The 21,112-nt window shown below is 40.1% G+C and overlaps 1 protein-coding gene across 1 annotated transcript in view; it reads right to left on the bottom strand.

Moving 5' to 3' along the window:
- Positions 1 to 21,112, bottom strand: part of CACFD1 (calcium channel flower domain containing 1) — a 65,488-nt gene that overhangs the window by 14,436 nt on the left and 29,940 nt on the right. The window contains exons 4-5 of the mRNA XM_053695374.1: positions 12,054 to 12,179; positions 9,977 to 10,084 (exon numbers count right to left, since the gene is read on the bottom strand). Coding sequence (XP_053551349.1) covers positions 9,977 to 10,084; positions 12,054 to 12,179 — 234 coding nt within the window. The remainder of the gene's footprint in view (positions 1 to 9,976; positions 10,085 to 12,053; positions 12,180 to 21,112) is intronic.

Raw genomic sequence — 21,112 nt, 5'->3', positions numbered from 1 at the left:
GCTTGGTTACTCACTAGCTGTAACTACACGTGCGTACTAATAATAATAATAATAATATGTAATATATATTACTGAGCGCCAGCTGTCTGTGCTTGGTTACTCATTAGCTGTACATACACGTGCGTACTAATAATAATATGTAATAGATATTACTGAGCGCCAGCTGTCTGTGCTTGGTTACTCACTGGCTGTACCTACACGTGCGTACTAATAATAATATGTAATAGATTTTACTGAGTACCAGCTGTCTGTGCTTGGTTACTCACTGGCTGTACCTACACGTGCGTACTAATAATAATATGTAATAGATTTTACTGAGCGCCAGCTGTCTGTGCTTGGTTACTCACAAGCTGTACCTACACGTGCGTACTAATAATAATATGTAATAGATTTTACTGAGCGCCAGCTGTCTGTGCTAGGTTACTCACTGGCTGTACCTACACGTGCGTACTAATAATAATATGTAATAGATTTTACTGAGCGCCAGCTGTCTGTGCTTGGTTACTCACTAGCTGTACATACACGTGCGTACTAATAATAACATGTAATAGATTTTACTTAGCGCCAGCTGTCTGTGCTTGGTTACTCACTGGCTGTACATACAAGTGCGTACTAATAATAATAATAATATGTAATAGATTTTACTGAGCGCCAGCTGTCTGTGCTTGGTTACTCACTGGCTGTACATACACGTGCGTACTAATAATAATATGTAATAGATTTTACTGAGCGCCAGATGTCTGTGCTTGGTTACTCACTGGCTGTACATACACGTGCGTACTAATAATAATATGTAATAGATTTTACTGAGCGCCAGCTGTCTGTGCTTGGTTACTCACTGGCTGTACATACACGTGCGTACTAATAATAATAATAATATGTAATAGATTTTACTGAGCGCCAGCTGTCTGTGCTTGGTTACTCACTGGCTGTACCTACACGTGCGTACTAATAATAATATGTAATAGATTTTACTGAGCGCCAGCTGTCTGTGCTTGGTTACTCACTGGCTGTACATACACGTGCGTACTAATAATAATATGTAATAGATTTTACTGAGCGCCAGATGTCTGTGCTTGGTTACTCACTGGCTGTACATACACGTGCGTACTAATAATAATAATAATATGTAATAGATTTTACTGAGCGCCAGCTGTCTGTGCTTGGTTACTCACTGGCTGTACCTACACGTGCGTACTAATAATAATATGTAATAGATTTTACTGAGCGCCAGCTGTCTGTGCTTGGTTACTCACTGGCTGTACATACACGTGCGTACTAATAATAATATGTAATAGATTTTACTGAGCGCCAGATGTCTGTGCTTGGTTACTCACTGGCTGTACATACACGTGCGTACTAATAATAATATGTAATAGATTTTACTGAGCGCCAGCTGTCTGTGCTTGGTTACTCACTGGCTGTACATACACGTGCGTACTAATAATAATAATAATATGTAATAGATTTTACTGAGCGCCAGCTGTCTGTGCTTGGTTACTCACTGGCTGTACCTACACGTGCGTACTAATAATAATATGTAATAGATTTTACTGAGCGCCAGCTGTCTGTGCTTGGTTACTCACTGGCTGTACATACACGTGCGTACTAATAATAATATGTAATAGATTTTACTGAGCGCCAGCTGTCTGTGCTTGGTTACTCACTGGCTGTACCTACACGTGCGTACTAATAGTAATATGTAATAGATTTTACTGAGCGCCAGCTGTCTGTGCTTGGTTACTCACTAGCTGTACCTACACGTGCGTACTAATAATAATATGTAATAGATTTTACTGAGCGCCAGCTGTCTGTGCTTGGTTACTCACTAACCGTACATACACGTGCGTACTAATAATAATATGTAATAGATTTTACTGAGCGCCAGCTGTCTGTGCTTGTTACTCACTAGCTGTACCTACACGTGCGTACTAATAATAATATGTAATAGATTTTACTGAGCGCCAGCTGTCTGTGCTTGGTTACTCACAAGCTGTACCTACACGTGCGTACTAATAATAATATGTAATAGATTTTACTGAGCGCCAGCTGTCTGTGCTTGGTAACTCACTAGCTGTACCTACACGTGCGTACTAATAATAATATGTAATAGATTTTACTGAGTACCAGCTGTCTGTGCTTGGTTACTCACTGGCTGTACATACACGTGTGTACTAATAATAATATGTAATAGATTTTACTGAGCGCCAGCTGTCTGTGCTTGGTAACTCACTAGCTGTACCTACACGTGCGTACTAATAATAATATGTAATAGATTTTACTGAGCGCCAGCTGTCTGTGCTTGGTAACTCACTAGCTGTACCTACACGTGCGTACTAATAATAATATGTAATAGATTTTACTGAGCGCCAGCTGTCTGTGCTTGGTTACTCACTGGCTGTACATACACGTGCATACTAATAATAATAATAATATGTAATAGATTTTACTGAGCGCCAGCTGTCTGTGCTTGGTTACTCATTAGCTGTACCTACACGTGCGTACTAATAATAATATGTAATAGATTTTACTGAGCACCAGCTGTCTGTGCTTGGTTACTCACTAGCTGTACCTACACGTGCGTACTAATAATAATATGTAATAGATTTTACTGAGCGCCAGCTGTCTGTGCTTGGTTACTCACTAGCTGTACCTACACGTGCGTACTAATAATAATATCTAATAGATATTACTGAGCGCCAGCTGTCTGTGCTTGGTTACTCACTAGCTGTAACTACACGTGCGTACTAATAATAATAATAATATGTAATATATATTACTGAGCGCCAGCTGTCTGTGCTTGGTTACTCACTAGCTGTACCTACACGTGCGTACTAATAATAATATGTAATAGATTTTACTGAGCGCCAGCTGTCTGTACTTGGTAACTCACTAGCTGTACATACACGTGCGTACTAATAATAATATGTAATAGATTTTACTGAGCGCCAGCTGTCTGTGCTTGGTTACTCGCTGGCTGTACATACACATGCGTTCTAATAAGAATATGTAATAGATTTTACTGAGCGCCAGCTGTCTGTGCTTGGTTACTCACTGGCCGTACATACACGCGCGTACTAATAATAATATGTAATAGATTTTACTGAGTGCCAGCTGTCTGTGCTTGGTTACTCACTAGCTGTACCTACACGTGCGTACTAATAATAATATGTAATAGATTTTACTGAGCGCCAGCTGTCTGTGCTTGGTTACTCGCTGGCTGTACATACACATGCGTTGTAATAAGAATATGTAATAGATTTTACTGAGCGCCAGCTGTCTGTGCTTGGTTACTCACTGGCCGTACATACACGTGCGTACTAATAATAATATGTAATAGATTTTACTGAGCGCCAGCTGTCTGTGCTTGGTTACTCACTAGCTGTACCTACACGTGCGTACTAATAATAATATGTAATAGATTTTACTGAGCGCCAGCTGTCTGTGCTTGTTACTCACTAGCTGTACCTACACGTGCGTACTAATAATAATATGTAATAGATTTTACTGAGCGCCAGCTGTCTGTGCTTGGTTACTCACAAGCTGTACCTACACGTGCGTACTAATAATAATATGTAATAGATTTTACTGAGCGCCAGCTGTCTGTGCTTGGTAACTCACTAGCTGTACCTACACGTGCGTACTAATAATAATATGTAATAGATTTTACTGAGTACCAGCTGTCTGTGCTTGGTTACTCACTGGCTGTACATACACGTGCGTACTAATAAGAATATGTAATAGATTTTACTGAGCGCCAGCTGTCTGTGCTTGGTTACTCACTGGCCGTACATACACGTGCGTACTAATAATAATATGTAATAGATTTTACTGAGCGCCAGCTGTCTGTGCTTGGTTACTCACTAGCTGTACCTACACGTGTGTACTAATAATAATATGTAATAGATTTTACTGAGCGCCAGCTGTCTGTGCTTGGTAACTCACTAGCTGTACCTACACGTGCGTACTAATAATAATATGTAATAGATTTTACTGAGCGCCAGCTGTCTGTGCTTGGTTACTCACTGGCTGTACATACACGTGCGTACTAATAATAATATGTAATAGATTTTACTGAGCGCCAGCTGTCTGTGCTTGGTTACTCACTGGCCGTACATACACGTGCGTACTAATAATAATAATATGTAATAGATTTTACTGAGCGCCAGCTGTCTGTGCTTGGTTACTCACTGGCTGTACATACACGTGCGTACTAATAATAATATGTAATAGATTTTACTGAGCGCGAGCTGTCTGTGCTTGGTTACTCACTGGCCGTACATACACGTGCGTACTAATAATAATATGTAATAGATTTTACTGAGCGCCAGCTGTCTGTGCTTGGTTACTCACTGGCTGTACATACACGTGCATACTAATAATAATAATAATATGTAATAGATTTTACTGAGCGCCAGCTGTCTGTGCTTGGTTACTCATTAGCTGTACCTACACGTGCGTACTAATAATAATATGTAATAGATTTTACTGAGCACCAGCTGTCTGTGCTTGGTTACTCACTAGCTGTACCTACACGTGCGTACTAATAATAATATGTAATAGATTTTACTGAGCGCCAGCTGTCTGTGCTTGGTTACTCACTAGCTGTACCTACACGTGCGTACTAATAATAATATCTAATAGATATTACTGAGCGCCAGCTGTCTGTGCTTGGTTACTCACTAGCTGTAACTACACGTGCGTACTAATAATAATAATAATATGTAATATATATTACTGAGCGCCAGCTGTCTGTGCTTGGTTACTCACTAGCTGTACCTACACGTGCGTACTAATAATAATATGTAATAGATTTTACTGAGCGCCAGCTGTCTGTACTTGGTAACTCACTAGCTGTACATACACGTGCGTACTAATAATAATATGTAATAGATTTTACTGAGCGCCAGCTGTCTGTGCTTGGTTACTCGCTGGCTGTACATACACATGCGTTCTAATAAGAATATGTAATAGATTTTACTGAGCGCCAGCTGTCTGTGCTTGGTTACTCACTGGCCGTACATACACGCGCGTACTAATAATAATATGTAATAGATTTTACTGAGCGCCAGCTGTCTGTGCTTGGTTACTCACTAGCTGTACCTACACGTGCGTACTAATAATAATATGTAATAGATTTTACTGAGCGCCAGCTGTCTGTGCTTGGTTACTCGCTGGCTGTACATACACATGCGTTGTAATAAGAATATGTAATAGATTTTACTGAGCGCCAGCTGTCTGTGCTTGGTTACTCACTGGCCGTACATACACGTGCGTACTAATAATAATATGTAATAGATTTTACTGAGCGCCAGCTGTCTGTGCTTGGTTACTCACTAGCTGTACCTACACGTGCGTACTAATAATAATATGTAATAGATTTTACTGAGCGCCAGCTGTCTGTGTTTGGTTATTCACTAACCGTACATACACGTGCGTACTAATAATAATAATATGTAATAGATTTTACTGAGCGCCAGCTGTCTGTGCTTGGTTACTCACTAGCTGTACCTACACGTGCGTACTAATAATAATATGTAATAGATTTTAGTGAGCGCCAGCTGTCTGTGCTTGGTTACTCACTAGCTGTACCTACACGTGCGTACTAATAATAATATGTAATAGATTTTAGTGAGCGCCAGCTGTCTGTGCTTGGTTACTCACTAGCTGTACCTACACGTGCGTACTAATAATAATAATAATATGTAATAGATTTTACTGAGTGCCAGCTGTCTGTACTTGGTAACTCACTAGCTGTACATACACGTGCGTACTAATAATAATATGTAATAGATTTTACTGAGCGCCAGCTGTCTGTGCTTGGTTACTCGCTGGCTGTACATACACGTGCGTTCTAATAAGAATATGTAATAGATTTTACTGAGCGCCAGCTGTCTGTGCTTGGTTACTCACTGGCCGTACATACACGTGTGTACTAATAATAATATCTAATAGATATTACTGAGCGCCTGCTGTCTGTGTTTGGTTATTCACTAACCGTACATACACGTGCGTACTAATAATAATAATATGTAATAGATTTTACTGAGCGCCAGCTGTCTGTGCTTGGTTACTCACTAGCTGTATCTACACGTGCATACTAATAATAATGTGTAATAGATTTTACTGAGCGCCAGCTGTCTGTGCTTGGTAACTCACTAGCTGTACCTACACGTGCGTACTAATAATAATATGTAATAGATTTTACTGAGCGCCAGCTGTCTGTGCTTGGTTACTCACTGGCTGTACATACACGTGCGTACTAATAATAATATGTAATAGATTTTACTGAGCGCCAGCTGTCTGTGCTTGGTTACTCACTGGCTGTACATACACGTGCGTACTAATAATAATATGTAATAGATTTTACTGAGCGCCAGCTGTCTGTGCTTGGTAACTCACTAGCTGTACCTACATGTGCGTACTAATAATAATAATATGTAATAGATTTTACTGAGCGTCAGCTGTCTGTGCTTGGTTACTCACTGGCTGTACATACACGTGCGTACTAATAATAATAATATGTAATAGATTTTACTGAGCGCCAGCTGTCTGTGCTTGGTTACTCACTAGCTGTACCTACACGTGCGTTCTAATAAGAATATGTAATAGATTTTACTGAGCGCCAGCTGTCTGTGCTTGGTTACTCACTGGCTGTACATACACGTGCGTACTAATAATAATAATATGTAATAGATTTTACTGAGCGCCAGCTGTCTGTGCTTGGTTACTCACTAACCGTACATACACGTGCGTACTAATAATAATATGTAATAGATTTTACTGAGCGCCAGCTGTCTGTGCTTGGTTACTCACTGGCTGTACATACACGTGCGTACTAATAATAATATGTAATAGATATTACTGAGCGCCAGATGTCTGTGCTTGGTTACTCACTGGCTGTACATACACGTGCGTACTAATAATAATATGTAATAGATTTTACTGAGCGCCAGCTGTCTGTGCTTGGTTACTCACTAGCTGTACCTACATGTGCGTACTAATAATAATAATATGTAATAGATTTTACTGAGCGCCAGCTGTCTGTGCTTGGTTACTCACTTGCTGTACGTACATGTGCGTACTAATAATAATATGTAATAGATTTTACTGAGCGCCAGCTGTCTGTGCTTGGTTACTCACTAGCTGTACCTACACGTGCGTACTAATAATAATATGTAATAGATTTTACTGAGCACCAGCTGTCTGTGCTTGGTTACTCACTGGCTGTACATACACGTGCGTACTAATAATAATAATAATATGTAATAGATTTTACTGAGCGTCAGCTGTCTGTGCTTGGTTACTCACTGGCTGTACCTACACGTGCGTACTAATAAGAATATGTAATAGATTTTACTGAGCGCCAGCTGTCTGTGCTTGGTTACTCACTGGCTGTACCTACACGTGCGTACTAATAATAATATGTAATAGATTTTACTGAGTACCAGCTGTCTGTGCTTGGTTACTCACTGGCTGTACCTACACGTGCGTACTAATAATAATATGTAATAGATTTTACTGAGCGCCAGCTGTCTGTGCTTGGTTACTCACTAGCTGTACCTACACGTGCGTACTAATAATAATATGTAATAGATTTTACTGAGCGCCAGCTGTCTGTGCTTGGTTACTCACTAGCTGTACCTACACGTGCGTACTAATAATAATATGTAATAGATTTTACTGAGCGCCAGCTGTCTGTGCTTGGTTACTCACTGGCCGTACATACACGTGCGTACTAATAATAATATGTAATAGATTTTACTGAGCGCCAGCTGTCTGTGCTTGGTTACTCACTGGCCGTACATACACGTGCGTACTAATAATAATATGTAATAGATTTTACTGAGCGCCAGCTGTCTGTGCTTCGTTACTCACTAGCTGTACCTACACGTGCGTACTAATAATAATATGTAATAGATTTTACTGAGCGCCAGCTGTCTGTGCTTGGTTACTCACTAGCTGTACCTACACGTGCGTACTAATAATAATATGTAATAGATTTTACTGAGCGCCAGCTGTCTGTGCTTGGTTACTCACTAGCCGTACATACACGTGCATACTAATAATAATATGTAATAGATTTTACTGAGCGCCAGCTGTCTGTGCTTGGTTACTCACTGGCTGTACCTACACGTGCGTACTAATAATAATATGTAATAGATTTTACTGAGCGCCAGCTGTCTGTGCTTGGTTACTCACAAGCTGTACCTACACGTGCGTACTAATAATAATATGTAATAGATTTTACTGAGCGCCAGCTGTCTGTGCTTGGTTACTCACTAGCTGTACATACACGTGCGTACTAATAATAATATGTAATATATATTACTGAGCGCCAGCTGTCTGTGCTTGGTTACTCACTAGCTGTACCTACACGTGCGTACTAATAAGAATATGTAATAGATTTTACTGAGCGCGAGCTGTCTGTGCTTGGTTACTCACTAGCTGTACCTACACGTGCGTACTAATAATAATATGTAATAGATTTTACTGAGCGCCAGCTGTCTGTGCTTGGTTACTCACTAGCTGTAACTACACGTGCGTACTAATAATAATATGTAATAGATTTTACTGAGCGCCAGCTGTCTGTGCTTGGTTACTCACTAGCTGTAACTACACGTGCGTACTAATAATAATATGTAATAGATTTTACTGAGCGCCAGCTGTCTGTGCTGGGTTACTCAATAGCTGTACCTACACGTGCGTACTAATAAGAATATGTAATAGATTTTACTGAGCGCGAGCTGTCTGTGCTTGGTTACTCACTAGCTGTACCTACACGTGCGTACTAATAATAATATGTAATAGATTTTACTGAGAGCCAGCTGTCTGTGATTGGTTACTCACTGGCCGTACATACACGTGCGTACTAATAATAATATGTAATAGATTTTACTGAGCGCCAGCTGTCTGTGCTGGGTTACTCACTAGCTGTACCTACACGTGCGTACTAATAAGAATATGTAATAGATTTTACTGAGCGCGAGCTGTCTGTGCTGGGTTACTCACTAGCTGTACATACACGTGCGTACTAATAAGAATATGTAATAGATTTTACTGAGCGCGAGCTGTCTGTGCTTCGTTACTCACTAGCTGTACCTACACGTACGTACTAATAATAATATGTAATAGATTTTACTGAGCGCCAGCTGTCTGTGCTTGGTTACTCACTGGCCGTACATACACGTGCGTACTAATAATAATATGTAATAGATTTTACTGAGCGCCAGCTATCTGTGCTTGGTTACTCACTGGCCGTACATACACGTGCGTACTAATAATAATATGTAATAGATTTTAGTGAGCGCCAGCTGTCTGTGCTTGGTTACTCACTGGCCGTACATACACGTGCGTACTAATAATAATATGTAATAGATTTTACTGAGCGCCAGCTGTCTGTGCTGGGTTACCCACTAGCTGTACATACACGTGCGTACTAATAAGAATATGTAATAGATTTTACTGAGCGCGAGCTGTCTGTGCTTCGTTACTCACTAGCTGTACCTACACGTACGTACTAATAATAATATGTAATAGATTTTACTGAGCGCCAGCTGTCTGTGCTTGGTTACTCACTGGCCGTACATACACGTGCGTACTAATAATAATATGTAATAGATTTTACTGAGCGCCAGCTATCTGTGCTTGGTTACTCACTGGCCGTACATACACGTGCGTACTAATAATAATATGTAATAGATTTTAGTGAGCGCCAGCTATCTGTGCTTGGTTACTCACTGGCCGTACATACACGTGCGTACTAATAATAATATGTAATAGATTTTAGTGAGCATCATTTTTGGGGGGTTTATTTTTCCTCTCCCTCTCTCGTTATAAAACCTTTATTCATTATGTTATCACTTTATGTACACACACTTGCTTCATTATCTTATATTTGTCTGTAAACCAAAGCCCAGTACTAAGCAACAACAATTTCCATACTGCTTACTTTATAAAAAAATAATACTCTTACTTTTTGCCTAAGGCAGATAGACCATACAGAACGCCTGTTGCAAAAGCAATCGCATTACCGAGGAAGGTGGTTAAAGTGAAACTTATAAACACTGGAAACAGCGCCATCCTGTGGAGAGAGAATGAGATGCACACAGACATGCATATAAATGAATGGTCACTAACAAGCCACTTATTTTTATAGATAGTTATGGATTAAAAGAAAAGCAAATAACACATTTTAGGAACATAACATTATAGGATCAACTTATAGACTTTAAATCACACTTGATAGTAGGTATAAATAACAAAACCAAACTAAGCTCTAGGCCTGTTAAACTGACCCATAGTATCATCCCCCACATTAACAAACCTGGCACATACCCCACAGTAACAAGCCTGGTACATACCCTACAGTAACAAGCCTGGTACATACCCTACAGTAACAAGCCTGGTACATACTCCACAGTAACAAACCTGGCACATACCCCACAGTAACAAACCTGGCACATACCCCACAGTAACAAACCTGGCACATACCCCACAGTAACAAGCCTGGTACATACCCCACAGTAACAAACCTGGCACATACTCCACAGTAACAAGCCTGGTACATACCCCACAGTAACAAGCCTGGTACATACCCCACAGTAACAAGCCTGGCACATACCCCACAGCAACAAACCTGGCACATATCCCACAGTAACAAGCCTGGCACATACTCCACAGCAACAAACCTGGTACATACCCCACAGTAACAAGCCTGGCACATACCCCACAGTAACAAGCCTGGCACATACCCCACAGTAACAAGCCTGGCACATACCCCACAGTAACAAGTCTAGTACATACCCCACAGTAACAAACCTGGCACATACCCCACAGTAACAAGCCTGGCACATACTCCACAGTAACAAGCCTGGTACATACCCCACAGTAACAAACCTGGCACATACTCCACAATAACAAACCTGGCACATACCCACAGTAACAAGCCTGGCACATACCCCACAGTAACGAACCTGGTACATACCCTACAGTAACAAACCCGGCACATACCCCACAGTAACAAGCCTGGCACATACCCCACAGTAACAAGCCTGGTACATACCCTACAGTAACGAACCTGGCACATACCCCACAGTAACAAGCCTGGTACATACCCATCAGTAACAAACCTGGCACATACCCCACAGTAACAAACCTGGCACATACCCCACAGTAACGAACCTGGCACATACCCCACAGTAACGAGCCTTGTACATACCCATCAGTAACAAACCTGGCACATACCCCACAGTAACGAACCTGGCACATACCCCACAGTAACAAACCTGGTACATACCCATCAGTAACAAACCTGGCACATACCCCACAGTAACGAACCTGGCACATACCCCACAGTAACAAGCCTGGTACATACCCATCAGTAACAAACCTGGCACATACCCCACAGTAACGAGCCTGGCACGTACCCCACAATAAGGAACCTAGCACATACCCCACAGTAATGACCTGGTATGTACCTGGCACATACCCCACAGTAACAAACCTGGTACGTAGCCTACAGTAATGTACATGGTACATGCCCCACAATAACGAGCCTGGTACATACCCCACAGTAACAAACCTGGTACGTACGCCCACAGTAACGGACTTGGTACGTACCCCACAGTAATGAACCTGGTACATACCCCACAGTAACGAACCTGGTACATATCCCACAGTAACGAACCTGGTACATATCCCATAGTAACGAACCTGGTACATATCCCATAGTAACGAACCTGGTACATATCCCATAGTAACGAACCTGGTACATACCCCACAGTAACGAACCTGGTACATACTTACAGTAATAAACCAGGTACATACCCACAGTAATGAATCTGGTACATACCTACAGTAATGAACCAGGTACATACCCTACAGTAATGAATTAGGTTCTTAACACTCAGTATTGAATCAGTATTTAACAGCAATGAATCGGGTACATACCCACAGTACCGAGCCAGGTACATACCCCACAGTACCAAGCCTGGTACATATCCACAGTAATCAACCTGGTATATACCCACAGTATTGAATTTAGTACATACCCACAGTAAAACAGTGCCTTTTGCCAGGGTTTCATCCTGTCCGTTTTTGCAGCAACAGTGTTTGCAAATTCAATGAACTGGCAGCAGAATGGAGCCTCACAGAGCATTAGGATGAAAGCATTCAACCTAGGTACAGAAGGAAGGGGTTACTGGTTACTGTCGTGACTTATGGCTCTTACACTTTATCACACGTCACACTACAGATTTTTTGAGAAACACAAGAAGATAAATTGCATCATTGGTTCCTTTCTGTAGCGCTTGTCCCCAGATCATGTTGTAACCTTTAACCCTCAGAAATGTTTATTTCCCACAGAACGTTCTTACGTTTTTCTCCCTTTGTTACTCTCCCCTCAATTTCAGATTGTTTTAGTACTATTATTTTATATTCCATTGCATTTTTCTCCATCTTTTTACCAAGTCCTCTCAGCTCCAGCTGTTTACCAAACCTTGTGTAACCAGGTCTCTGCCTTTTCTGCCTCATCTCTGATTAAGGGACATGGGCATTAAGATGAAACTTTTATGATGCACAGTGTGTGCAGTTTTTAAAAAAATGTTTATTTACTTCTTTTATGAAAGGGACATGAAACCCATATTCCATATTGCTTATTTTATCAATTCTACTTCATTCTCTTGGTATCCTTTGTTGAAGGAGCAGTGATGTACTACTGGGAGCTAACATAGCATATCAGGTGAGCCAATGACAAGAGGCATATATCTGCAGCCACCAATCAGCAGCTAGCTCCCAGTAGCACATTACTGATCCTGAGCCTACCTAGGTATGCAACAAAGGATTCCAAGGAAACAAAGCATATTAGATAATATAAGTAATGTTGATTATTTAAAATTGCATGCTCTGTCTAAATAATGAAACATTTTTTAATTTTGGATTTATTGTCCCTTTAAACATGAAACAAAATTGTTTTCTTCTTCCATGATTCAGTCAGAACATACAATTTTGAACAACTTTCCAATTTACTTCTATTATCTAATGTGCTTCATTTTCTTGGCATCATTTGTTGAAAAGCATACCTAGGTAGGCTCAGACGTTGGGCGTTAGCAGCTGATTGGTGGCTGCACATATATGCCTCCTGTCATTGGCTTAACACTTGTGTTCCTCTAGCTGCCAGAAGTGTATTGCTGCTACTCCAATGCATTATATCAAGAGAATAAAACAAATGAATAATAGAAGTAAATTAGAAAGTTGCTTAAAAATTTTCTATCTGAATCATGAAAGAAAAATTTGGGTTCCATATCCCTTTAAATTAATTAGTTTTCTTGATGTAATTTGTTGCAGTCTTGTTTATTTACCTGAGAGCATACTGAGGTAGGCACAGGAGAGTTCATGTGTCTTGAGCATTATGTGACAATGGGGTTTCAACCAAATATAGTGTCCAAGACACGTGCACACACTTGAGCCTACCGCATTATGCTCTCATGAAAAGGAGACAAGGAAAGAAAAGTAAGAGATGCTACAAATATGATAATAGAAATACATTAGAAGTATTCTTTAAAAAAGCACATTCTGGGGTAGATTTATCATACCACAGGCGGACATGATACGCTATGGCGAATCATGTCCGCCCTGCATCGCTAAATGCTGACAGCATATGCTGTGGGCATTTAACATTGCACAAGCATTTCTGGTGAACTGCTTGTGCAATGCCGCCCCTCTGCACATTCGCGAACAATCGGCCGCTAGCAGGGGGTGTCAATCATCCTGATCGTATCGGGATGATTGCAGTCCGCCACCTAAAGGTGGCAGACGAGTTAAGGAGCAGCGGTCTTAAGTCTGCTGCTTGTTAAATCCTGTTTCCGGTGAGCCGCAAGTCTTGCGCAGAATAACCAGCATCCACTGCTTGATAAATGTACCCCTCTGTGTGAGTCGTAATGAAAACATACAAAATGTGTGACACAGTAAAATGTACACAACTTTATTATTACACCAAATCATAAAAAAACTATTCTTAGCTGATAAATTCCGCTCTTACTTGGTGGTGATAGTCCATGAAAATCATTACTTGTGGCAATTCATCCCCTGGACACCTGGAGGAGGCAAAGACACCCCACAACAAAGCTATAAGTACCCCTGCTACGTCCCTCTCTCTCCCAGTAGAACATATAGCCAAGGGAAGGAGGAAGAAATCCGAAATAAAGATGGTAAGAGGTGCAAACAAGACTGCCACCAACTAATAAAAAAATGGGCTGGATCGTGGACAATCACCACCAAGAAAGAAAGGAATTTATCCAGTAAGAATAAATTATGTTTTATTTCTAAGTTGGTGATAGTCCACGAAAATCCTTACCTGTGCGAAATAATAACCAAGCTGTGAAGTCCACCAAGGAAGCGGGTGAGAAAAGATTGAAAGGCAGCGATTTACCAGTAACCATCGCCTGAATAACCGTTCCTCCAAAAATGCAACTGAATATGCAAAGGTGACTCCTGCCCTGCCTCCAAGAAAACTGTGAGAATCAAACTCCATAATCTAGGAGCTACGAAAACAGAAACTGCCTCCTGGCTCTTAAAGGGACAGTCAACACCAGAATTTTTGTTTTTTTAAAAAGATAGATATTTATTACCGATTATCTAGTTTTGCATAACCAACACAGTTATATTAAAGGGACATAATACTCATATGCTAAATGACTTGAAACTGATGCAGTATAACTGTAAAAAATATCACCTGAGCATCTCTATGTAAAAAAGGAAGATATTTTACCTCACAATCTCCTCAGCTCAGCAGAGTAAATTATGTGTAAAAAGTTATACTCAGCTGCTGCTCAGCTGCAGGAAAAAAAATGAAGAAAGGAACAGCAGCCAATCAGCATCAGCAGTGCTGAGGTCATGAACTCTTTTACTGTGATCTCATGAGATTTCATAGAAAACTTCCTTAAACTGAATAGGTAAATAAGATGAGAGTGCATAAGGCTCAATCCTTTGGCTGTCCCAGGACAGACATAATGAGTTGCTGCTTAGAAGTCCTTTACAATGGGATGTGGCTACTGAGGAACTTTTGAGGTAAAATATCTTCCTTTTTTACATAGAGATGTTCAGGTGATATTTTCTAGTCAGCCTTTTACAGCTATGCTGCAGCACTTTAAAGTTTTTAAACATTTGGGTATTATGGCCCTTTAATATACTTTTTACCTCTGTGATTACCTTGTATCTAAGCCCTCAAGGCAGAACACTGTGCGATCTCATTGCAGAAACTGCAGAAAGACTGGCCATGGCAGTTAAAAAAACATTTTTTGCCTGCACTTTTAATTTCTACCTACAGGTGTCACTGTTCCATTCTATCTCAGTGTAAATATTTACTCATTCATCTCTGTTCAATTTCCTCCCCCTTCCTGAACTCCAGTGCGGTACAGGGTAACACACATTGCAGAAAAGGTAAGTCAGGGATTAAATTTATTCTAGGAGTCAGATTTAGTTTTTTAATAAATGTGTGTTAATATGTATATGTGTGTATATGTTAAAATGTATAATCAAATAACTGTTATGATTCCTCATTCTCACTGTTATCATTATTGTTTATTGATTTTGTCTGTGAATCCCACTCTCTTTTTGCTAAATATGTATATTTATGATTTTTCAGGGACATATATTATTACTATAACTTTGAACATGGCTGTAAAAAAAATGGTGCAAAAAACTGTGAGCTAGTGAGCAATCCATTTGATATATTTCACCTGAACCTATTTGAAGGTGGATATAAAAGTTGTTGAATTTGTAACAATAGTATGACGCTTTAGAAAGCCCTACAATAATTGCAAGGAGTGAAACGCGCATAGCGTGGAAGTCACGCCCCTGTGAGGCAGGTGGTGTGTGACGCAAGTCTTGGAAAGTAACGGACCAAACTTTACCTGGATGCTACAACAATCTTCCAAAGGTCGTTGGAATCGGTGAACGTGAGCGAGATAAACAGATTTACAAGTGTGAAGACGCAGGGGCAGCTCTGGGAATACCGTAGTTCTTGCATCTACTATGGTTTGGTGAGCTGTTGGCTGCATAGCACCTTGATAAACCCGGTCTTTGGTATACACACACAAAGAAACCGTGCTCACAGACTGCTTTGATTAACCCACTAACGCAGCAATAACAACTAAAGCACTCGACAAGGAGTAATTAACACACTTAAGGTTGTTTAACTGTGCTTGCATTTCAGCTATACAGGACTGTGGGACTGTCAATATCTATGAGATTTGTCTCACTTGTCACCGCGTTGACAAACTTTTGAGTTCCGCAATAACAACTAATACAGCCGATAAGAAGTACCTGACACATTTGAGATTGTGTAACTGTGTTTGCATTTCAGCTTAAGTCTATGCGGGACATTTATATACAATTACATTGTATCTTTGTTGTTTAATCTTTTGGTATATGAATTAGGTGTTATATACACCAGCATGCTAATTTATATATGGCTGTTTACTTATCTAAGTATTAGGATTGCTCACATATGTTTATACTATGTTTTATGATTTAGTTCATAGACATGTTTGTTGCCTGTATTTGAATCTATAGGTATGATTTTAGGATTCAATTCAATTTAGGGAATAATAAATACTATCTCGTTTTTCTGAACCTACATGGAGTATATTTGTGAATTTTTACACTACAATGCAATTTATGTATTTTGAAGTTGATTATTAGTCTGTGATGGATTGGCCCAACTAGCTATTTTTCTTATATAATTATATATATATATATATATATATATATATATATATATATATATATATATATATATAAGTCAAAGGGTAAACAGCGCTTATGGAAATTCTTAAAAACTGAATATATTCAAGTCTCGGCAGTGTTGGTGGGTAAAGAAAACAAAAAAGAGAGAAAAAAAAGTATATGAATATACGTATATATATTAGAGTCTTTGATAGGATATTGGATATTGGAGTTTGTTCGATTATGAGCTTGCACTTTGTGTGAGAGCCTGCAATTGCTTGGCTGTATTAGGGTCCCAAGTTTTGAAAGAGACCTTGACGTGGCACCTGGACTTGTCCCATTTGGCCAAATACGAAAGTTCATACCAAGACAAGAAAACCAAGCTCCAAGAGGCAATAAATACAGGAAGTTTCCTAAAGAAACCAGCACAAAGGGGACCTACATCCCATTCTACTCCAAGAGGCAGCGATTTTATACAGACCAGAACATCCAGGATTCATCTAACCACTAGATACATCCTCCAATGCGGCAAACTTACCTCATAGGATTGAGGTAACTTTTGGTAAGGGTATCTATTACTCCTTCACTACACTAGGATTCCAATATCCTATCAAAGACTCTAATATATATACGTATATTCATATACTTTTTTTTCTCTCTTTTTTGTTTTCTTTACCCACCAACACTGCCGAGACTTGAATATATTCAGTTTTTAAGAATTTCCATAAGCGCTGTTTACCCTTTGACTCTTATTCTCCTATATTGTATAGACTTAGTCTATCACACAATATTTGTACCTTTATAGCTGCTCTATGAGATTTTCATACCTCTGACTAGCGCATTTACTAGAGTAACGCTTGTTTCTACTCACTGACACTGAGTGGTAACATTCTACTTAATTCTATATATATATATATATATATATATATATATATATATATATATATATATAGACTCTTATCTAAGTGCCATCCTTTAGGAAGCATATAGTATACATCAGCAGTATAAGCATGGAGCAGCAGCCCCTACAAAATAAGCATATGGACCCCAGCAGTACAGTAGAGCAGGTTCCCAGGCAGACTGACACTGTTGGAACATACAGCAGACATGAGCGAGGCTGTACATGAATATGTCCTCATGCACACTGAGTAAGGGCAAAAAATGCAGCAACACCGGCTCCTCAGAGACACTGCAGGAAAAATTTCACTAAAAAATTCTCATTGCAGAAAATGAAAAAAAGTTCTGCCTCTGGGTCTAAGCCTCTGCAGACTGTCCGCTTTTTCAGTTCTTTTGTCAGACTTCCGCATTTTAGCCAATCAGTGCTCACTCCTAGGTAATGAAACACATGAACTAATGCCCTCTAGTGGTGAAAAACTGTCAAAATGCATTCAGATTAGAGGTGGCCTTCACAGTCTAAGAAATTAGCATATGAACCTCCTAGGTTTAGCTTTCAACTAAGAATACCAAGAGAATAAAGCAAAATTGGTGATAAACGTAAATTGAAAGGTTGTTTAAAATTACATGTCTTATTTGAATCATGAAAGTTAATTTTGGACTTGAAAACAAACCTTCTGAAAAGGAAGCTGAACAAGACTGCATAGTGTCCAAAGGGAATATACTGAAACCTAGAATCATATACAAACTCCATGAAAAAGACAAAGGACTGAGAACAAGTCTTATTCTAACCAGTCTGAATAATTGTCTGGATCCCTGGAGGATTGGCAGACTGCCAGAAGCAACCAAGAAAGAGTTGAAATGTGCCCTCTTTGGAGAGCTGATCGAAAGACCGTGCCATGCTACCTTGATCAAAAGCACTTAGGTAAGACACTTAACACAACCTTCAGAAATCCTTCCAGCAACAGGCTTACAGACCTGAAGCAGACGCTGTCACAGATTCAGAAGAAAAACCTCTGAGGAAGAACTAAACATTTAATCTCCAAGCAGTGAAACTCCAAGTGAGAAACTGAGGAAATTGACAAAAAAACGGACTAGAATCATATACCATTTCCTACAGGGCAAGCAGAAGTTATTATCAAGCAGAGATTGGTTCCTGCTTGAGAAAAGCCTGCACCACTGGTAAAAGCACAATTTGGGAAAAGGTAAAGTCAATAATAAAACCAGAGGACTACTGGTGTGTCTATCAAATACTCCTGAGGATAACTCAACCTTGACCCTACTCCAAAGAGTGAGCAAATTAGCTCAAATATCAGGAGATTAATCCCCTCAATAGATTCTCAATCCAGCACCAACCAATCGAAAATTTCTGATCGAGAGGCTTTCCACTCATAAAATGCACTTCCCAGGTGATGACCCCAGAAAACCAGAGTCACCAAGCTTGGACACTGAGGAAAACTCTGCCTAACCCAAACTACAAGAAACCTCTGTCATTGCCCAAGCACTGTGGGTACTACCTTGATGTTTGAAGTAAGTAACCACCATGATGATTGACTGATTAGAAGTGACTAAAAGGAACCAATATGAGAAGAGGCCAGGTTGGAAGAGCTCTGAACAACTTATGGAGTTCCTACAACAGTTATAGGCGGTCTCGTCTACTGAGATGACTAAACTCCTGAGACCTTCGAAAACCCCAGGCTGCCTCCCAACCTAAGAAGCTGGCTTCAAAGGAGAGCATGTCCCATGAGGGACATAAGGAAACCATTTGTGAAACAACGGTAAAAACTGATCTCCATAACACTGCCAATGCATGCATAATTGCAGTGGACGCAAATAAAACCTTACAAATGAAATAGCAGCTGATGATATACACTGAGATATGGTAACTTGAGATAGAGATTGTAAACTTTGGCAAGCCGATTGTAATGAACAAACAATGGTCTGACAGGAACAGCCCCATAGTGCCTGAATCTATGGACTACCCCCAAAAAGGACCTCTTGTAAGTATAACAGGTCCTCTTAAAAAAATATACATATGCTTTCATTGCCCACCCCTCATGTATAGGTGCACAGCTTACTATCTCTTGCACCAGGAACACAATGCCGAGGACAACTTTTGATGTGCGCCATAGCATAGAGGAGATGACAGGAAGAGGACACTAGCAAGCCCAAACACAGCATGGGAACATCTTTACCTACCTCACTCCTGATCCTCTGAGCCATGCCCTGAATCATCTTGACCCTGCAGTAAAAAAAAATGTACTGAGGCATCTTAGTGCTTCTAAGTTGGTTCATGTACCGAAAAAGGAGCGCTAAAAATGCCAATCCTGAGCAGCGGCTTGCAGTATGTAAAACTACTCCAATAGTATAGGCACAAAGACCCACATAGAATAAATAGCTAAATAAAGGAAGTCACATCCCTTACAAATTAAAGGGTTTGCAAAATAATAAGTGCACAAACCCCACACTGGGAAAACACTATGCCCCCAATAGAACAGATCAGTTACCAAGCTGTACTGTGAAGCTTCTTGTAGCGCTTACAGTAACCGTGTGTTATAGACTGAGGTAGTTGCTTATGTATAATGCTTAATAGTGCACGTACCTACAGATAGCCTGTGAGGTGTATCGGACATGCAGGTACTCACCCAGGTAATACCCCCTCCACCTTTCTTACCCGGCAACAAGTCTTGAGGATACAGTAGAGAGCCGTACTGTAACTTACAGTTGTGGGTTTACTTAGGGAGTACATCTTCATGGCAGCGACACCCGTGCCAGGTTTGTGACCACAACACCAGAGAGGAGATTTACTCTCCTATGTCCCTCTCTTCCTGGAACTAACCATTGAGGGAACATGTTGGGTTAAGAACCCTGTAAATCTTCAATAAAATCCTGAACACCTCTATCCTTGCCCTCTCCTTGACGAGGCAAAGAGCTACTGGAAGAGAGAGGGAAGTAGGAGTGATACTTATAGCTTTGTTGTGGGTTGTCTTTGCCTCCTCCTGGTGGCCAGGAGATTAATTCCCACAGGTAAGGATTTTATTGGACTATCACAACCTTAGAAATAAAAAAATACTTAGAATTATAGGGAGCGACTCAGTTGATTCTCTTCCCACAAGTTAAAACATTGACCAGGGACCAGGGTTCGGGAAGTACTAGTGAGTCATTGTAATCACACACATTAGAACTAGTTTAATTCAATCTCTAAATCACCTATAAACTTCTGATTTTCTCTCCTGGCTTCTGTAATTCCTGCCTGACACCTAAATACAATCATGCACCATATTTATGTGCAGGTTATCTGCATTGTACAAACGTTTGCTAAATTGACCCTTAAAGCCGTTAAATGTTAGTAATTATGGATTCACCTCTGACTAATGCCATTGACAAAAGCTATTATACAAAACGCAAAGCTACTAAACAGCAGATATTAGTCATAGATGTATGATGTCACGCAGAATAGTCATAGAGGTCTTTTGTAGGTTATGAAATC

The sequence above is a fragment of the Bombina bombina genome, chromosome 12 (genome assembly GCF_027579735.1).
Source record: "Bombina bombina isolate aBomBom1 chromosome 12, aBomBom1.pri, whole genome shotgun sequence".
Lineage (NCBI taxonomy): Eukaryota > Metazoa > Chordata > Amphibia > Anura > Bombinatoridae > Bombina > Bombina bombina.
The sequence above is the reverse complement of the archived record's forward strand: the minus strand, read 5'-3'. Positions and strand labels throughout refer to the sequence as shown.